General features: G+C 38.7%; 1 protein-coding gene across 2 annotated transcripts in view; it reads left to right on the top strand.

Moving 5' to 3' along the window:
* The window catches only part of LOC107221606, a 133,995-nt gene that overhangs the window by 28,764 nt on the left and 88,714 nt on the right, over positions 1-16,517 (top strand). For both annotated transcript variants that reach the window (XM_046734410.1, XM_046734409.1), the window contains exons 13-40: positions 35-169; positions 269-502; positions 592-1,107; positions 1,632-1,817; positions 2,122-2,373; positions 2,598-3,029; positions 3,204-3,497; positions 3,942-4,190; positions 4,572-6,329; positions 6,418-6,606; positions 6,694-7,075; positions 7,195-7,610; positions 7,982-8,132; positions 8,311-8,563; positions 8,666-8,930; positions 9,038-9,234; positions 9,385-9,651; positions 9,795-10,050; positions 10,497-10,691; positions 10,777-10,959; positions 11,046-11,690; positions 11,859-12,060; positions 12,437-12,612; positions 12,704-12,972; positions 13,862-14,264; positions 14,395-14,637; positions 14,717-14,854; positions 15,665-16,453. In XM_046734410.1, coding sequence (XP_046590366.1) covers positions 35-169; positions 269-502; positions 592-1,107; positions 1,632-1,817; positions 2,122-2,373; positions 2,598-3,029; positions 3,204-3,497; positions 3,942-4,190; positions 4,572-6,329; positions 6,418-6,606; positions 6,694-7,075; positions 7,195-7,610; positions 7,982-8,132; positions 8,311-8,563; positions 8,666-8,930; positions 9,038-9,234; positions 9,385-9,651; positions 9,795-10,050; positions 10,497-10,691; positions 10,777-10,959; positions 11,046-11,690; positions 11,859-12,060; positions 12,437-12,612; positions 12,704-12,972; positions 13,862-14,264; positions 14,395-14,637; positions 14,717-14,854; positions 15,665-16,453 — 9,675 coding nt within the window. The remainder of the gene's footprint in view (positions 1-34; positions 170-268; positions 503-591; positions 1,108-1,631; positions 1,818-2,121; positions 2,374-2,597; positions 3,030-3,203; positions 3,498-3,941; positions 4,191-4,571; positions 6,330-6,417; positions 6,607-6,693; positions 7,076-7,194; positions 7,611-7,981; positions 8,133-8,310; positions 8,564-8,665; positions 8,931-9,037; positions 9,235-9,384; positions 9,652-9,794; positions 10,051-10,496; positions 10,692-10,776; positions 10,960-11,045; positions 11,691-11,858; positions 12,061-12,436; positions 12,613-12,703; positions 12,973-13,861; positions 14,265-14,394; positions 14,638-14,716; positions 14,855-15,664; positions 16,454-16,517) is intronic.

The following is a 16,517-nucleotide window of genomic DNA, read 5'->3' as shown; positions in this document are numbered from 1 at the left end:
ATTTTCAAACAAAAATATTTTTTTACCTAATTAGATATAAACGAATGTGACGTTAGTAATGGTCCATGGGGACGATGCGGCAACAATGCAATATGTACAAATACTCCAGGAGGATTCAACTGTCAATGCGAAGCAGGGTATTCAGGGAATGCCTTTAAGCAGTGTATAGGTATATTTCGCAGCTTATTAATGTACTCCGTTATACGTGTTGATACATAAAAATTCTAATATTATTCGGAATGAAACATCAGCAATTATTATTACACAGATGTTGACGAATGCTTACGTTCTGGATCATGCGGCTACGGAGCTATCTGCAGTAACAACGAAGGCTCATACACATGTTCATGTCCGGAAGGAACCATACCAGACCCAGATCCTACTGTCAAATGTGTTGGTGTAGTTACTTGCAATACAGATGGTGATTGTCCTGGAAACGCAATCTGTGATCCACAAAAACGGTGCTTGTGCCCAGAACCAAATATTGGAAATGATTGCAGACGTAAGTCTTAAACGGTGAATTTAAAAAAATAATTCGCCTTCTGATAGGAAGTTTCCCTCACGTTTCTCTCAACGAATATATATTTACAGATCCGTGTGAAGATATGTTCTGCGGCCCTAACGCTCAATGCATGTTGCTGAGTGGTACCGCGACTTGCACATGTGGAAACGGATTCACTGGAAAACCAGGTGTAAAAGGAGGATGTAGCGACATAAACGAATGTGCGGTAAATCCTTGCCCGCCAGGAGCTATTTGCAATAATGAGCCAGGTTCATTCTCATGTCAATGTCCCAGCGGCACAACGGGAGACCCCTACAATGGAGGGTGCCAGGAATCTGAATTGCCCCATGTTTGCGGACCCAACACACCATGCCCTGTGGGCGAACAGTGCATTCAAGACGAATTCATTGGAAGCAGTGTCTGTATTTGCCAGCGGGGATACATCCGTGATAAGGAAAGTGAAAAATGCAGAGATATTAACGAATGTTTGGAACCAAGGGATAAGACAGCATGTGGTGTTAATGCTATTTGCAAGAATTTACCGGGAAGCTACGAATGCCAGTGCCCACCGGGATTCAATGGAAATCCATTTTCCCTCTGCGAAGGTAAGACTATTTAGAATTTATTTATGGGTGCAACTGATGGAAAATATGAAATAGCAAATTAAGGCAATCATTACATGTATAAGTTAAACATTAATGGTTTTGCATTGGACATAATAGCCACACATTTAAAATTCAGCATACTGTTTTCCCCAACACGTAAAGATGTAAAATTTGTACGTGACTAAAACTCCACTATAAAGCCCATGATGTCCAGTGCTATGTGTTAATTAATGAATTCATTAGCAATATGTTATCATACATGCTGGTTGAAGAATTTGAATCAAGTTTATCAAGTCGTTACGTGATTAGATTGAAACTCCAAACTTTCGCTCTCAACATTTTTTGTGTCATCATAGGTTTCGGAACACTTTTCAATAACATTTCAATAAAACGCCAAACCTTATATCTTGTTGAGATTGAAAGCTGATTGATTTGATTTGTACGGATAACACTTGCCTTATTTTACCACAGTGAGCACTGGCAGTCAAGAGCTTGATCTTTCAACTTCATTTGCTTATTTTCAGAATGCAACAGCATCGAATGTCAATGTCAGCCACCATACAAAATAGTAAACGGCAAGTGCATGTTGGCTGGGTGTTCAAAAGGTGAAAGCTGCCCTAGTGGAGCAGAATGTATAACCATTGCCGGAGGTGTCAGTTATTGCGCTTGCCCTAAGGGCTATCACGCAAGACCAGACGGATCATGTGAAGGTTCGTATCTTGTAATACATAAAGTTATCAGTAGTTATATTAATGTGTTTGAATTAGAAACATTTATATTTTAGTCAACAACAAAACTTGAAAAAATCCATTACTGGAAAGTATTGATATGTGAAAATTTTGAATAGAACTTGTTCAATGTCAATTTATCTAAAATTTTTGACATAAATATCTATTTCGTGCACTATATATACTTAGTGCATACTGGAAATTCAATACAATCGCCGATTATAATTATTTGTCATTCTTTCCATATCGTCATGAGGCGGAGATAATACTTTCAACTTCATTACAGATATAAATGAGTGCATCGAGGGTCAGCAGGTATGTGGATATGGAGCCGAATGCATAAATTTGCCTGGTTCACATCAATGCGTTTGCCCTCATGATTATGGCGGCGATCCATACAATGGCCTCTGTTCGCCAGCTCAAAAAAGATGTACGAATGACAATGAGTGCAAAGCAAATGAGAAGTGTGTTCAACCTGGAGAATGCGTTTGTCCACCTCCCTTTTATACTGATGTTCAAGATGGAAATCTTTGTAAAAGTAAGTTTTTGGTTAAAATCACAAATATAGCATAAATATTATATTTTGTTCCATATTCAAAGAATCCATGTGTGAAACAATGTACCCAATATTACAATGATTTTGCGTATTTTTATGGGGCCAGTTGAAGCCCCATAAAATCACATGGGGATGCATATGGGTTTTTTAAGTAGTCTCATTTGAATGTATATCATTAACATGTACTATTCTATAACATTCAACAGATCCATGCAACCGATTTCCATGTGGCATGCATGCAAAATGCACTCCAAGTGATCCTCCGAAATGTATGTGCGAAGCTGGATATGAAGGAGACCCTCAACACGGCTGTTCAGACATCAATGAATGTGCTAATAATCCCTGCGGTCAAGGAGCTTATTGTCTTAATACCAACGGTGCTCACATTTGTGAGTGTCCGAAAGGTACAGTTGGCGACGCTTATGGGGCCGGTTGTACAGGTGTTCCAACTGGAAAGCATGAGTGTACGTCTAATGAGGATTGCGAAAACTACTATGCATGTGATCACGGTAGATGTGTAAATCCGTGTAACTCATTACCTTGTGGACCAAATGCTTACTGTGAGCCGGACAAACACGCTGCATGGTGTCGATGTGTTGTGGGATTTACCGAAGGAAAGAATAATGAATGCGTTTCTCGTAAGTATATTGACTTACTTTTTATTTTTTTTTTAACTAAATACTAAACACTTAAAACCGTATTAATGTTCACCAAGGTATTTGTAGCAAAAATCATATTCCCTGATTAGCAACTATTGAAGCACCTATTTTTTGACATTGCTTGGAATGAAGTAACACAGATATTTATTTCAGAATGTGATGGATTTGTATGCGGAGGTGGTGCACAGTGTATAGTTAGTTACGATGGTCCGACTTGCAAGTGTATTGAAGGACTTATAGGAAATCCTTTCCCTGGTGGTCAATGTACTCCAGATGTATGTTCATCAGATGTACCGTGTGCTGAACCAAGTATTTGCATAAGCGGACGGTGCAAGCGCCGTTGTGAAGGTATAGTTTGTGGTGTTGGAGCAAGCTGTGATCCATCGACGAACAAATGTATATGTAATCCGTACTTTGTTGGGAATCCGGATCTGCTATGCATGCCACGTAAGTTTCATTTCCATCTGTTCATTCAGTGTGGTAAAAATATTTAGAATTATTTTTTAACATATTGAAAAAATGTCACCAATCACATGGATTGTTCAATCGATTTTGAGTTTCTGAATTCGCTTTTTATCAGTGAAAATCAAAACGAGGTGAAAAATATCACTAGAAACTCGAAATGCCAACGAATATTTGAATATCAATAAGTTCCAAAGTAATCAGTAAGGCACTCAAATTGTGATTTAGAAAATTGTTAAATTAAAGTGCCTATGCAAACTGTTGATTGAACAGCTTGTTTATTTTTTGGATCGAATCAGCGCAGAAAAGTTTTCTGATTTTTGTTCTGTGTATCAATATCGATATTGGACACCCAATGTCGATATTGTCAAATTTCACAAAGAAGTTACCACAAAATATCACAAAATATTGGTCTCATTTTATTTGCAGCTATACAGCCTCCAACATGTGATCCAAGTTGTGGCGATAATGCTCATTGTGAATACGGTTTAACCACTTCCAAATGCATGTGCAATCCTGGCACCAATGGAAATCCATATCATGGCTGTGGTATACAAGACAAATCTGATTGTTCTGTGGAACTATGCGGTAAGGATGCGCATTGCCGAGCTGGGCTGAATGCTGTGGAATGCTTATGCCCACCAGGCTATGCAGGAAATCCTTATATTCAATGCTATGGTGAGCATTGATAGCATTACTTTTATAATATAATACGTAATGGAGTAAACATTACTTATCTCTCATCTCTGTGGATGATACTTCAAAGAGTTTCAAATATTTGTTGTTATTGGTCAAACAAAAATTCTGTGGATTTTTTAATCTCACAGCTTTGAAAGTGAGCCTCATTTAGAATGCAAATTCAATTGGTTTTATTTCATCTATTATGAAATTGCAAATGTATGTATGTAAAAAAATATCATAACTGAAAGTTTTAATGAAAGAAAGACTTAAATGACAGCAGATATTAAAATCTTTGCAACATTCTTCCACAGTTATAACTTCAGTACTTAGACTCGTTAAATTTGACAAACCATAAACATTATTGTATTGGGCTTCCAGATATTAACGAATGCAATGGAAACGCCTGTGGAAATGAGGCGGTGTGCATTAATACTATCGGAAGTTATGACTGTCGTTGTAAGGAAGGATTTATAGGGAATCCATTTATTGGATGTCAAAAAGTTCTTGTAAATCTGTGTGAAGACCCTACAATTTGCACGTGCAGTAATGAAGTGCCATGCCCATCAGGCTATTCTTGTATTCAAAGTAAATGCATTGATGCGTGCAGTGACATCAAATGTGGCCCAAGATCTGTCTGCGAAGAAGGAACATGTGTTTGTCCTCCAGGCTACAGTGGAAATGCAAACGATCTTAACAATGGCTGCCATCTCCAGGGTCATTGCTCTAAGGATCATGATTGCGAAGCTCAACAAATATGTTTCCAAGTTGGTAAGGGCTCTCGAAAATGCGTAGACGCCTGTAGCAAATTACAATGCGGACCGAACGCATTGTGCGTAACTCAAAACCATGTATCGTCCTGTATTTGTATTGACGGATACTTCGGAAATCCCAGCAATCTAGTAAATGGATGTCGACCCGAAAGAACCATTCCTACATCGACATGTTCCGACGACACAGAATGCACGATAGGCTCCTTTTGCACACTTTTGGATACTGGCATTCGGGAATGCGTGGATCCATGCAGCCAAATAATATGCGGTTCTCACGAAAAATGCCAACCAGATGCAACAAGACACGCCACATGCATATGTCAAGATGGATATGAATGGAATCCAGTTCTATCCTCTTGTGAAAAGCCCTCAGTGCCCGATTGCATAACAGACGACGACTGCGAAACGACTGCAGCATGTCAACCAGATGATTTGCGAGTTTTGAAGTGTACTTCTGTCTGTAAGGCATTTACGTGTCCTATTAATTCGCAGTGTACCGCGTTTAATCATCAGGGTCATTGTGAATGTCTACCCGGTTATACTGGAAATCCGAACGATCGTAGCGGCTGTCAAACTTCTCACAAAGATAAATGTAACACTGATACGCAATGTCCTGAAGACCAAACGTGCAGATCTTCAAGTGATGGCACCTTGACATGTCAACCTGTATGTAATTTCGTTACCTGTGGACCAAATGCACTCTGCATTGTAAATAATCATGTGGCAAGGTGTGAATGTCCACCAGGTCTTTACGCTGGTGATGCTAATGACCAGACTAAAGGATGTCAAACTGTTCCCTGTGTATATAATATCGATTGCCCACCAACGCAATTGTGCAATCGATTAACGCACACTTGTTACGACGCTTGTGACGAGAATTTATGTGGATTGAATGCTGTGTGCATAGCTGATGATCATAAAGCAACGTGTCAGTGCCCACCAGGCTTTAAAGCAAATCCTGTACCGGACATTGAATGTGTTAGTAGCGAAGCATGCTCGCCAAATTATTGTCATGCCACTGCAGTTTGCATTACGGGTGTTGCGAACACGCCAATATGCCAATGCCCACCAAATCACGTTGGAGATCCTTACACAACTGGATGTCAACTGGAAGGTTCGTGTTCCACGAACAATGATTGCCCTGTACAAGCAATTTGCCAAAATAATAAATGCATCAATCCATGTGAAAATGTCTGTGGCGCAAATGCAATATGTGAAATTAATAACGGAGAGCCTATCTGCAAGTGTCATGATAGATTCGTACCATCTAGCAAAGGCCCACAAGAAGGTTGTGTAAGGTCTACCAGTTCGTGCTTGACGAATGCAGATTGTGATGGAAACTTTTGTTTAGATGGCCGATGCAGAGGTAATGTTATTATTTGAAATTGATATTCTAGGATACTTAAGACAAGAATGTGTTTAAATTTAAAGAATTGTTTTTCATTCGGTATTAGCTGCATGCCGTTCCGGTTCCGATTGTTCTGAGGGTGAAAAGTGTATAAACAGCTTATGTGCTATCCCTTGCATATCCCACTCGCAATGTCAGTCAGATCAGGCCTGTATCAGAGGAACATGTACACTAGGGTGTCGTGGCAATAAAAATTGTCCATCATCGGAATCATGCATCAACAACAAATGTGAAGGTAAAGCAGAATTCAGTATTTCGGATTATTGATTTACATTAAGAACACACGTTCTTTCTGACATTGTAACATTTTCTCTAATTTTAGATCCTTGCACAAAAGAAAATGTATGTGGCGCTAACGCGGAATGTAGCTGCCTAGACCATTCTACAGTATGCAGTTGTCCAGTTGGATTCCAAGGTAGTCCAACACCAGAAGAGGGTTGCGTGCGTGTTCCAACAACGTGTGAGACACCTCGAGATTGTCCTTCCAAACACACGTGCATTTCTGGCTTCTGCCAATGCCAATGTAATCAGCAGAATGATTGTGCTCACGGGGAACGTTGTAAAAATGGCATCTGTGTAAAGATATGTTATCGAGACAGCAATTGTTTACCTGGAGAACAGTGTATCGGTGGTCATTGTGAAATTGGGTGTACCTCGGATGCTGGTTGCAAGAGTGATGAAATATGTATTAATAACAAATGCAGGTGAGATCACTTACCAGCTGTGGTTGAGAATCATTAAGTTTTTACGTTTGATTGAAATGCTAGTGTAAAATGAAAGTCTATTGAAGTTTTATTTGAGAATGTCAATACCTTTCCTTTAGATGCGGTCACGGATTTATCGCTGGCCCTGAAAAGTGCTTAGATATTAATGAATGCGAAGAGCAGCCTTGTCATCAAAGTGCAGAGTGTAACAATCTTCATGGTTCATACCGTTGCATATGTCCTCAAGGGACAGCTGGTGATCCAGTGGGTACTGGGTGCTTGAAACCGCATCAATGTAGTCATGACACCGATTGTGCTGACTCGCAGGCTTGCCTGCAAAATAACTGCACAGATTCATGTGCGTTTGTAGATTGTGGATCCAACACAATATGTTCTGTAATTGACCATACTGCCACATGCCAGTGCCAGCCTGGTTATATAGGAGATGCGTCTGGATGTTTCAAAGTTGAATGTCTTTCCAACAGCGACTGTCCAGAAGAGAAATACTGTAATCAAGAAACGAACAAATGTGCAAGTAGGTAGTTTAAAACAATGAAATTTTGGTTTTTATAAGAGATAAATTTACTGTGATAAAGTTTATTCAAATTTCCTTAATCGGTAAAAATTGATCTATTATGGATTGTACAGTAGAACTCTTATATATTCGAAGCCACGAGGCCGAGAATTATAAGAATTATAATCTACGGGTTACCCGCTCTATCAAAATATTTATCCAATACATACTCTGTGGCTGTCTGCGCATGCTCTATGTATTGCGCAGTAAAGTAGGCGCATTGAAAAGAGGAAAGAATAGGAGAAGCAACAACAAGTGGTTCGAATTTATAGTAGTTCTACTGTATCAAACAATTATATAAACTAATTAAATATTGCAATTTAACATTATAGGCCCATGTAATCAAATGAATTGTGGATATGGAAACTGTGTTGTCATAAAACATACAGCCTCATGTAACTGTTACTCAGGCTTTGCTCTTGTTGGTGATACATGTGCTGATATCGATGAGTGTAAACAAAATCCTTGCCATTTGACAGCTACGTAAGTTCAATAATATTATGTACTAGTTGCTGGTATTCACAAATGATCTGCGTGATTTTAAAAATTCTTTCGTTGAGTAATATTTGAGCATAGAACATTTCGAACTATTGTAGAACATGTTATTCCACAGCCATTTGGCTATTTTATTTCACATTTAACAATGTATAAAATATTGCAGGTGTCATAACACCGAAGGTTCTTTCGCATGCGTTTGTCCTCATGGTTTGATTGGAGACCCCATTAAACTTGGCTGCAGAGAACCTAGTGATTGCTTTAGTGATTCTGATTGTCCAACATCAGCAACGTGCATAGAGAACAGTTGTCGCAATCCTTGTGAGAATCCATCTATCTGTGGCCAGAATGCTGAATGCAATGCCGTACGTCATGCACCAGTGTGCCGATGCCCTAGTCAAACTACCGGAGATCCTAAAGTGAGTAGTTGTTTTAAGTGGGAGAAATATAGTCAGTGGCAATTTCTGTCAGAATAGTTCCATAATGCGGTAACGCCTTAATTATCTTTTAAACAATTTTAGACGGCATGTGTTCATTTGGAATGTAATTATCACAATGACTGTGGTTCATCCAAAGCATGCTTCGACAACAAATGCATCGATCCATGTTCTGTACCCAATGTATGTGGACAGCGAGCTGATTGTTCACCATTAAACCACAGTGCAGTTTGCACTTGTCAACCAGGATGTACAGGTGATCCAAACCTCGGTTGTGTTCCTGTGCAGTACTGCAAATCAGATACACAGTGTCCAACTAGTTCCACTTGTAATGGCGGAGTGTGCACCTGTAAGCAACATTTTATCTAATAGAAACTATTTATCAAATATTATAATAAAAATTTTAAGAAGTAGAGAAAAAAGAAACAGATTTAAAAGCCATCATGGTTTTTACAGCTGTTTGTACAAGTACACGAGATTGCATTGGTGATCAATTGTGTATTAACCAAGTCTGTCAGCCGACGTGCAGAAGCAATTCTAGCTGTCCAGAGTATCAATTCTGCCAAAATAACATATGTGTCCAAGAATTACGTTGTATTTCGGATAACGACTGCGATGACAGTGAAAAGTGCATCAGAAACTCCATAGGACAAGTAAGTGCATCAAAATGTGCCAATTATTTTTATAAAGGAAAGTTCCCTTTGCAAAAGTCAGAATTCCGAATTTTGCATAAATTTTGATGACAGTATTTCAGCTATTCCATTCGCTAAATCTAATAAAACTTTATGTATTCTGTTGTCTAGGCTGAATGTAAAAAGTCATGTGAGCTCATTTTGTGCGGCCGCAATGCGGTTTGCAAAGGTCAAAACCATGAGGCTTCCTGCTCTTGTGATAGTGGATTCTTTGGAGATGCCTATGATGATAAAATGGGTTGTCAACCTGTGGAATGTGAATCTCATCAGGATTGTTCTGACGAAAAAATATGCGATTCTCATAAATGCAGAATTGCTTGCCTTGCAAACAATCCTTGTGGACCAAACGCTATATGTTCAACCGAAAAGCATTCACAAGTAAGATCACACTTGCTTTTTGCTGAATGTCTTCTTGTTATTCCTTAATTGATAGGCTTCTACGCTACTAACCACACGTAGGAATAATTGTATGTAAGATAACATTGACCAATAAACTTCAATATTATTGAACATTTTAATAGGTTTGTACCTGTCAACCTGGGTATACAGGGGATCCAGCTCAAGGATGTGACCTTATCGATTTTTGCGCTTCAACACCTTGCGGTCCAGGTTCTTCTTGCGAAAATTCACGTGGTTCATTCAAATGTCTATGTAAACCAGGGACTGTCGGGGATCCATATAACAGTGGTTGTCATGAGCCTGGATACTGCCAGAATGATGAAGATTGTCCATTGACTGCTAAATGCATTACATTAAATGGAAAACCCAAATGCGTTGGTAAGAAGTTCAACTTTTTTTTAGCCAAGAACTGACGATAAAAATACTCGATTGTGTTAAACTTAATCTTCCTGCAGAATTTTCGTTTGTAACCGTTATAATTGTCAGTATTCGAAAATATTTAAAATTATTATTGCTATTTGAAATCATCGATTCTCAATACTCTTCAACTCATGCTGCACCAATGTAATCATTTTCATGCTTCGTCAGTTTTGTTTGAAAAATGGCAAGGATCAAATAGAATTGTCAAAGGCTGGAAAAGAGTTGCAGAGAGGAGAATCACTTCTGATATAATCTCTTGCTATCAGTTGACTGAGTAACCCAAATAGTTGAACTTTACCGAAAAATACTATCAATCCAAGAAAATTCTATTAAATAGATGAAGTCCTATTTACAAATGTAAGTAAAATAACAGTTTTGGTAAGCTTATGCAAAATCTATTGCAGATGTTTGCTCACAATTGGAATGTGGTCCAAATGCTGAATGTATCGCATCTGAACACACTGGCGTTTGTCGATGTCGCTCTGATTATGAAGGAGACCCGAGCAGCTCAAGTATCGGGTGTAGACCGAAACCCATACCGTGTTCATCAGCAGTTGATTGCTTGCCTAACACTTATTGCTATGAAAAGATCTGTCGTCGTGAGTTTTATACATCTGATTAAATCACTTACGTAATAAGTTTTGCCTAAATCATTCTCATATAACATTGATTTCAATTGTGTAGCCTCTTGCCTATCTGATGAGGAGTGCAATTTATCAGACATATGTTTGAACGGCCAGTGTTTGAATCCGTGTGATATTAAAACAGCATGTGGAATAAATGCTGAGTGCGAAGTACGAGGTCATATAAAACAATGTAGCTGTCCACCCGGTTTCACAGGCAATTCCGAGGTTGAATGTGTGAGAGGTGGGTTTGCAATCTTAACGGCTAATTCCCCATATACTATGTTTGTTAATATAATTTTGTACTCATACTTGGTAATATATTTGTAGTACCTGTCTCTTGTAAGAGCAACAGTGATTGCAGTGAAGGAAACAGTTGTCGAGATAATATGTGCCTCCCAGTTTGCACAGCGGATACTAAATGTGCTTTCAATGAAAAGTGCATTCGTGAAAATTGTTTGTTAACTTGTAGACTTGACCATGATTGTTTCCTTGGGCACATTTGTTTGAACAATCTGTGCTCGTTTGGCTGTCGTGGAGACGAAGATTGTAGTGCAGATCAAGCCTGCTTCTCTAACAAGTGTATAAATCCATGCGAAGCAACACCATGTGGTCCTAATGCCAAATGCACAGTAGCCAACCAACGAGCTACATGTTCTTGTGGACCTGGTTTTATAGCTAATCCAACTGCTAAGGTAGCTTGCTTACGCTCCCCTGGACCAGGTTGTCAGGCGAACAGGGATTGTACACCTGGCACCGCCTGCATTGCAAATCTTTGCACATCTGTTTGTTCATCAAATGCAAACTGCTTAAGCAATGAGAGGTGTGACAACTCCGGAGTATGTAAATCACTTTGCAGACGCGATGAGGACTGTCGTAGTGGTGAGATATGTGAAGGACTTGTTTGCTCTATTGGTTGTAGATCAGACAACGAATGCCAGGAAAGTCATGCCTGTGTAAACAACGAGTGTTCGGGTAAGACACTGTCTTAGAATATCAGTTAATATTTTTTAAATTTACAGTGAACAATTTTTAAAATAAAAAGAATAGTATAGTTTATTCTCTAATTATTGCACAATAGTTTTAATTTAGATTTTGACAAGTATGTATTCGAATATAAGTTTATATTTTAATATTTCACAGATATTTGTGCTGTTCCTGGTGCATGTGGTACAAATGCCAAATGTTTAGCTAATAATCATCAAAAACAATGCATTTGCCCATCTCCATTAGTCGGAAATCCGATAGTTGGATGCAGACAAGTATTCCTTCCTTGTACATCAAGTGCAGATTGCCCGTCAGGTCAATCATGTTATGGCAAATTGTGTTATACAACATGCAGAAGGTATTATTCATTTTACAGAAATAATCCTTGCTTCAAGAATCCGATTGGAAAATAAACGGATTAAGTTTTGATTGAATAACAATTGGATAGAAGCAATCAAAGTCATATGGGCTTTGATTGAAGATAAACAAAAGTGAAGCACCATTTTATTTTTAAATGCTTACAGACATCGGTGAGAAATTTATCATGAGAAAACACTTATTTTTTGCCAAGTCTCAAAATCAATGAGAATGATTGAAAAAATATTAATGCAAATTACTTGCCTGATTCATTTTGGTTCAGCTGGTTTTAATTGGGTTTTTGAAGCAGAGATTTGAGATGTGTAAACATTTGTATTACTGCAATTAACATCACTGAGCATTTTTGTATGTTTTAGCGATTCAAATTGTCTCAATGATGAGCGTTGTGATGGCGGACTATGCAAAACGATATGTAATAGTGATGACAAGTGTGTATCACAGCAAATTTGTAAAAATCGACTGTGTGACATTGGTTGTCGCAGTGATAATACATGTCCCAGTGATGAATCTTGTTTGAATAGTCAATGCCAAAGTACGTTTTTGATAATCTATTGATATTCAACCTGCTTTCCGTAGTCTTATTGGATTTACAGATGGTTAAAATTCAATATTTGCATCTTTAGATCCATGTAAAGGAGGCAGCGCTTGTGGAGAATGTGCAGGTTGTCGTGTGGTAAATCATGCAGCTCAGTGTAGTTGCCCAGCAAACTACTTCGGTAATGCCCTGATCAGCTGTGCCAAATCTGCAATCCCATGTCATAGTTCCTGTGAATGTGACGAGGTTGGTTTTTGTACATCAAGCTGCACGACCCAGGATCAATGCTCTTGTGGAGAAGTTTGTAATTCTGGAAAGTGCAGAGTTAAATGTGACGTGAACGGTGGTTGCGCAAAGGTATGTAAATAATTTCTTTTCCCACACTTATGATTAACATACAACAGTGAAAATTATAAAATGGCCAATACTTCGAAGTAATACCTGTCGCATTAAATTAAGAGTTTCAAACATCGGCTTCAGCTACTAATAAGGAATAAATACAAATGATAATTATAATATACTAGGGGCTCTGCCCCTGCACGTTCCATACTATGCGAGGTACGGAGAAGCAATATATAAGACCTGTATTCCGAAAAGTATAAAAGATGAAATTTTTTACCACATATGCATTGAAAAATCGTGTTTTTGAACGTAAGAAAATAATGGCAGTCAGTTTCCTAACCAAGGAAATAAACAGGGAAAAAAATTCGCCACAACGTATTTATCATATTTTTTTAAATCATTTTTTAACTAATTAGACCCATTTTGTATACCATATATCGTCTGTGTTACTTAGGCAGATCTAAGAAACAATTTGGTGCAAGTTTCATTTAACTCGGTCTACTGGCCTTGAGTTTATCGATATCAAACAAAAAAACAATATATCAGTATAGATTGGGCATATCATCATCAATTTTCAATGTTTTACGTTTTTTGAAAATTGTGGATACAAAGAATATACATTTTTGGCTAATGTGATCGAATTAGAATTCATCCACACTTAGATGAGAGTCCACTAACTTTGTTTGTATAATGTTATGTAAAATTTGAAGAAATTCGAGAGTGATTGAGCTGGTGTGAAATGCTCAATATGTTCTGGAATATGATATCCATCGTTTTAGTCAAATAATACCTGCAAAGTAAATCGTAAACATTGCAGAAAAGGAAACAAAATATGGGAAGGAAATTTTCATTATTTTGTATTTACATGTAAAAGTAGTCAACTAATATAAGTCTCATGATTTAGGGTTATATGTGCGAAAAAGGCTTATGCCTTGTAGGATGTCGAGCTCACTCTGACTGTCCCTCGTCGCTTTCTTGCACAAACAATCAGTGCGTAGATCCATGTAATAGTGGAGAATCACCATGTGGAATAAATGCACTCTGTCGAGTGTCCAACCATCGAGCTGTATGCCTCTGCCCAGAAGGCTTTCAGGGGGAACCCAGTCAAGAATGTTACCAATCGGAATGTCATTTAGATGAGGATTGTGAGCCAAATAAGCATTGCAGCATAGGTCGCGTTTGTACCAATCCATGTCTGCAACAAGGCGTTTGTGGATTCAACGCGCAGTGTCGTGTGGTGAACAGACAAGCACAATGCTCTTGTCCGCCAGGACACTTTGGAAATCCGAAAGTTAATTGCAAAAAAGGTCAGTCGACTTTTTTCATATACATATTTAGAATAGATCGTCAAGAAGTGAATAACTAAAGATATCGAAATCGAAAGAAATTTTTTTATAAATCTTTATGCAAATATTGATGTTAGTTTCTATTTAATAGGAGGTGATGATTGCTTGCGGAGTCCATGCGGCGTCAATGCTAAATGCAGGGACACTACTGGGGGATTCGACTGCACATGCAATGCAGGATGTGTTGGAGATCCATACACAGGATGTGTGTGTGAAGGTGGAGATCTTTGCCAAAGTGCCCAATGTGGTGTTAATGCCGCATGTCGTATCAATAACAATGAGCCTCAGTGCTATTGTCCTCCAAACTTCTCAACTGGGGATCCGTCTTTAGAATGTAAGTTCTTGGCATTATTAATAATGCCTTGTCTGTGATAAATCTCATATAAATGAATTCTCTCAATGTCGTTAACCAGGTCGCGCAGAGCCTGCACTAGGAGACTGTCGGACAGTTGGATGTGGAAAAGGCGCAGAATGCTTACGAGATGGTACAATATTCGTGTGCCGATGCCCTCCTGGTACTAGCGGTTCTCCAGACATTGAATGCATAACAGGTAAGAGGCAACCTACTAACTATTTAACACAGTATACTAGTTAATTATATGTACAGCACTTGTGATTGAAAATAAAAATAGATTTGTGACTGACGAGAAAGGAACATGGTGTGTAGAATAACCATGTATCGTTCAGTAGGATTTGATAATATATATAGATGCATTAATCCAGTGGATCGTTAACACTGAGAGACAGATGTGATTGGGGCGAATCGATGAAGTTATTCGACGATGCATATCAATTGATTATTTTCAGAATATTGTGAATGCTCATGTAAATACACACATACATTCGTTAGGCATACTGTACATACTCTGATATACAACATGTTCACACATCTCACATTATAACCTCATATGTAGAATGTTTATCTCAGTCTCCAATCTGTCTTATCATTGTTTGACTGAAAGAACACATTTGATTTGAATACTTGCCGAGGTATACATAGTTACAGTTGACACGATATAGATTAGGCTAATACAGATTGGGAACTGCGAAAGAGACATTCTCATGTACCCATGCTTGATATTTGCCGATATTCACAGGTCATTTCCTCTTTCTTAAGTCTGTGGGGGCTTATGTGTAAATATTGCTGCTTGTCATTATTATTCTGTACGAGATGTCTAAAATTTATAAAAATTGTAAATTCTTTCCACCTTTTTACGAAGCTACCCTATTTTCATTATAAATACAAAGCATGTGGTTAATGTTATTTGTGAGAAAGTTTCTTTTCACAGTTCTTATAAATGCTTTTTTTCTTTTTTTTCCTGTCCCACCTGCAACCCACCAATGAACTTTTGCGACAATAGAAAGAGAATGCAGCAGTGACTTAGAGTGTCCGAACGAGAAATCCTGCATAAATCTACAATGTCTGGACCCATGCGCACTTCGCGGTGCCTGCGGAATAAATGCCTTATGCCGTGTCGTGTTACACAAGCCACACTGCTCGTGTCCACAATGTTACATCGGCATTCCCCAAACTGCTTGCCAACCAGATCCAAAATGTGAAAAACTCGATCCCCGACCTAACTTCCCAAGTACAGGTTGCGCTTCTAACTACGATTGCCCGGAAAGTCTTTCCTGCAATATTCAGACTGGAGAGTGCCGCGACCCATGCTTAAACTCCAAGTTTAACTGCGATGTAAATAAGAAGTGTCAGGTGCGAAATCACAGCCCAATGTGTGTCTGTAAATATGGATTCGTTGTCAACGATATTGGGGAACTAACTTGTGCTCCTGACACATTGTCGTGCTTGAGAGATTTTGATTGCCCATCAAATGCTGCTTGCATTAACGGAAAATGTCAAAACCCTTGTAATGTGCGAAACAAACCACCATGCCCGGTTGACAAAACTTGTGACGTACTGGATCATCGCCCTGTGTGCATATGCACTCGAAACTGCAATCCTTCCTTATCCATCTGCCTGCGAAACAGTGGCTGCTCCGCAGACCTGGCGTGCCGCAACTATCGCTGTGTGGATCCTTGCAGTAACTCCACCTGTCCGGCTGATGCTCCATGTTACGTGGAGGAGCACAAGCCTATCTGCAAGTTCTGTCCCTCAGGCTTTGTGCCAGATACTAAATATGGATGCATGAAAGGTAAACACCATTTCTCAGTTGCTATCTGAGTAGGTCATATCATATGCGGAGAACTTGAAATGTT

The sequence above is a fragment of the Neodiprion lecontei genome, chromosome 3 (assembly GCF_021901455.1).
Source record: "Neodiprion lecontei isolate iyNeoLeco1 chromosome 3, iyNeoLeco1.1, whole genome shotgun sequence".
Classification (NCBI taxonomy): domain Eukaryota; kingdom Metazoa; phylum Arthropoda; class Insecta; order Hymenoptera; family Diprionidae; genus Neodiprion; species Neodiprion lecontei.
The sequence above is the reverse complement of the archived record's forward strand: the minus strand, read 5'-3'. Positions and strand labels throughout refer to the sequence as shown.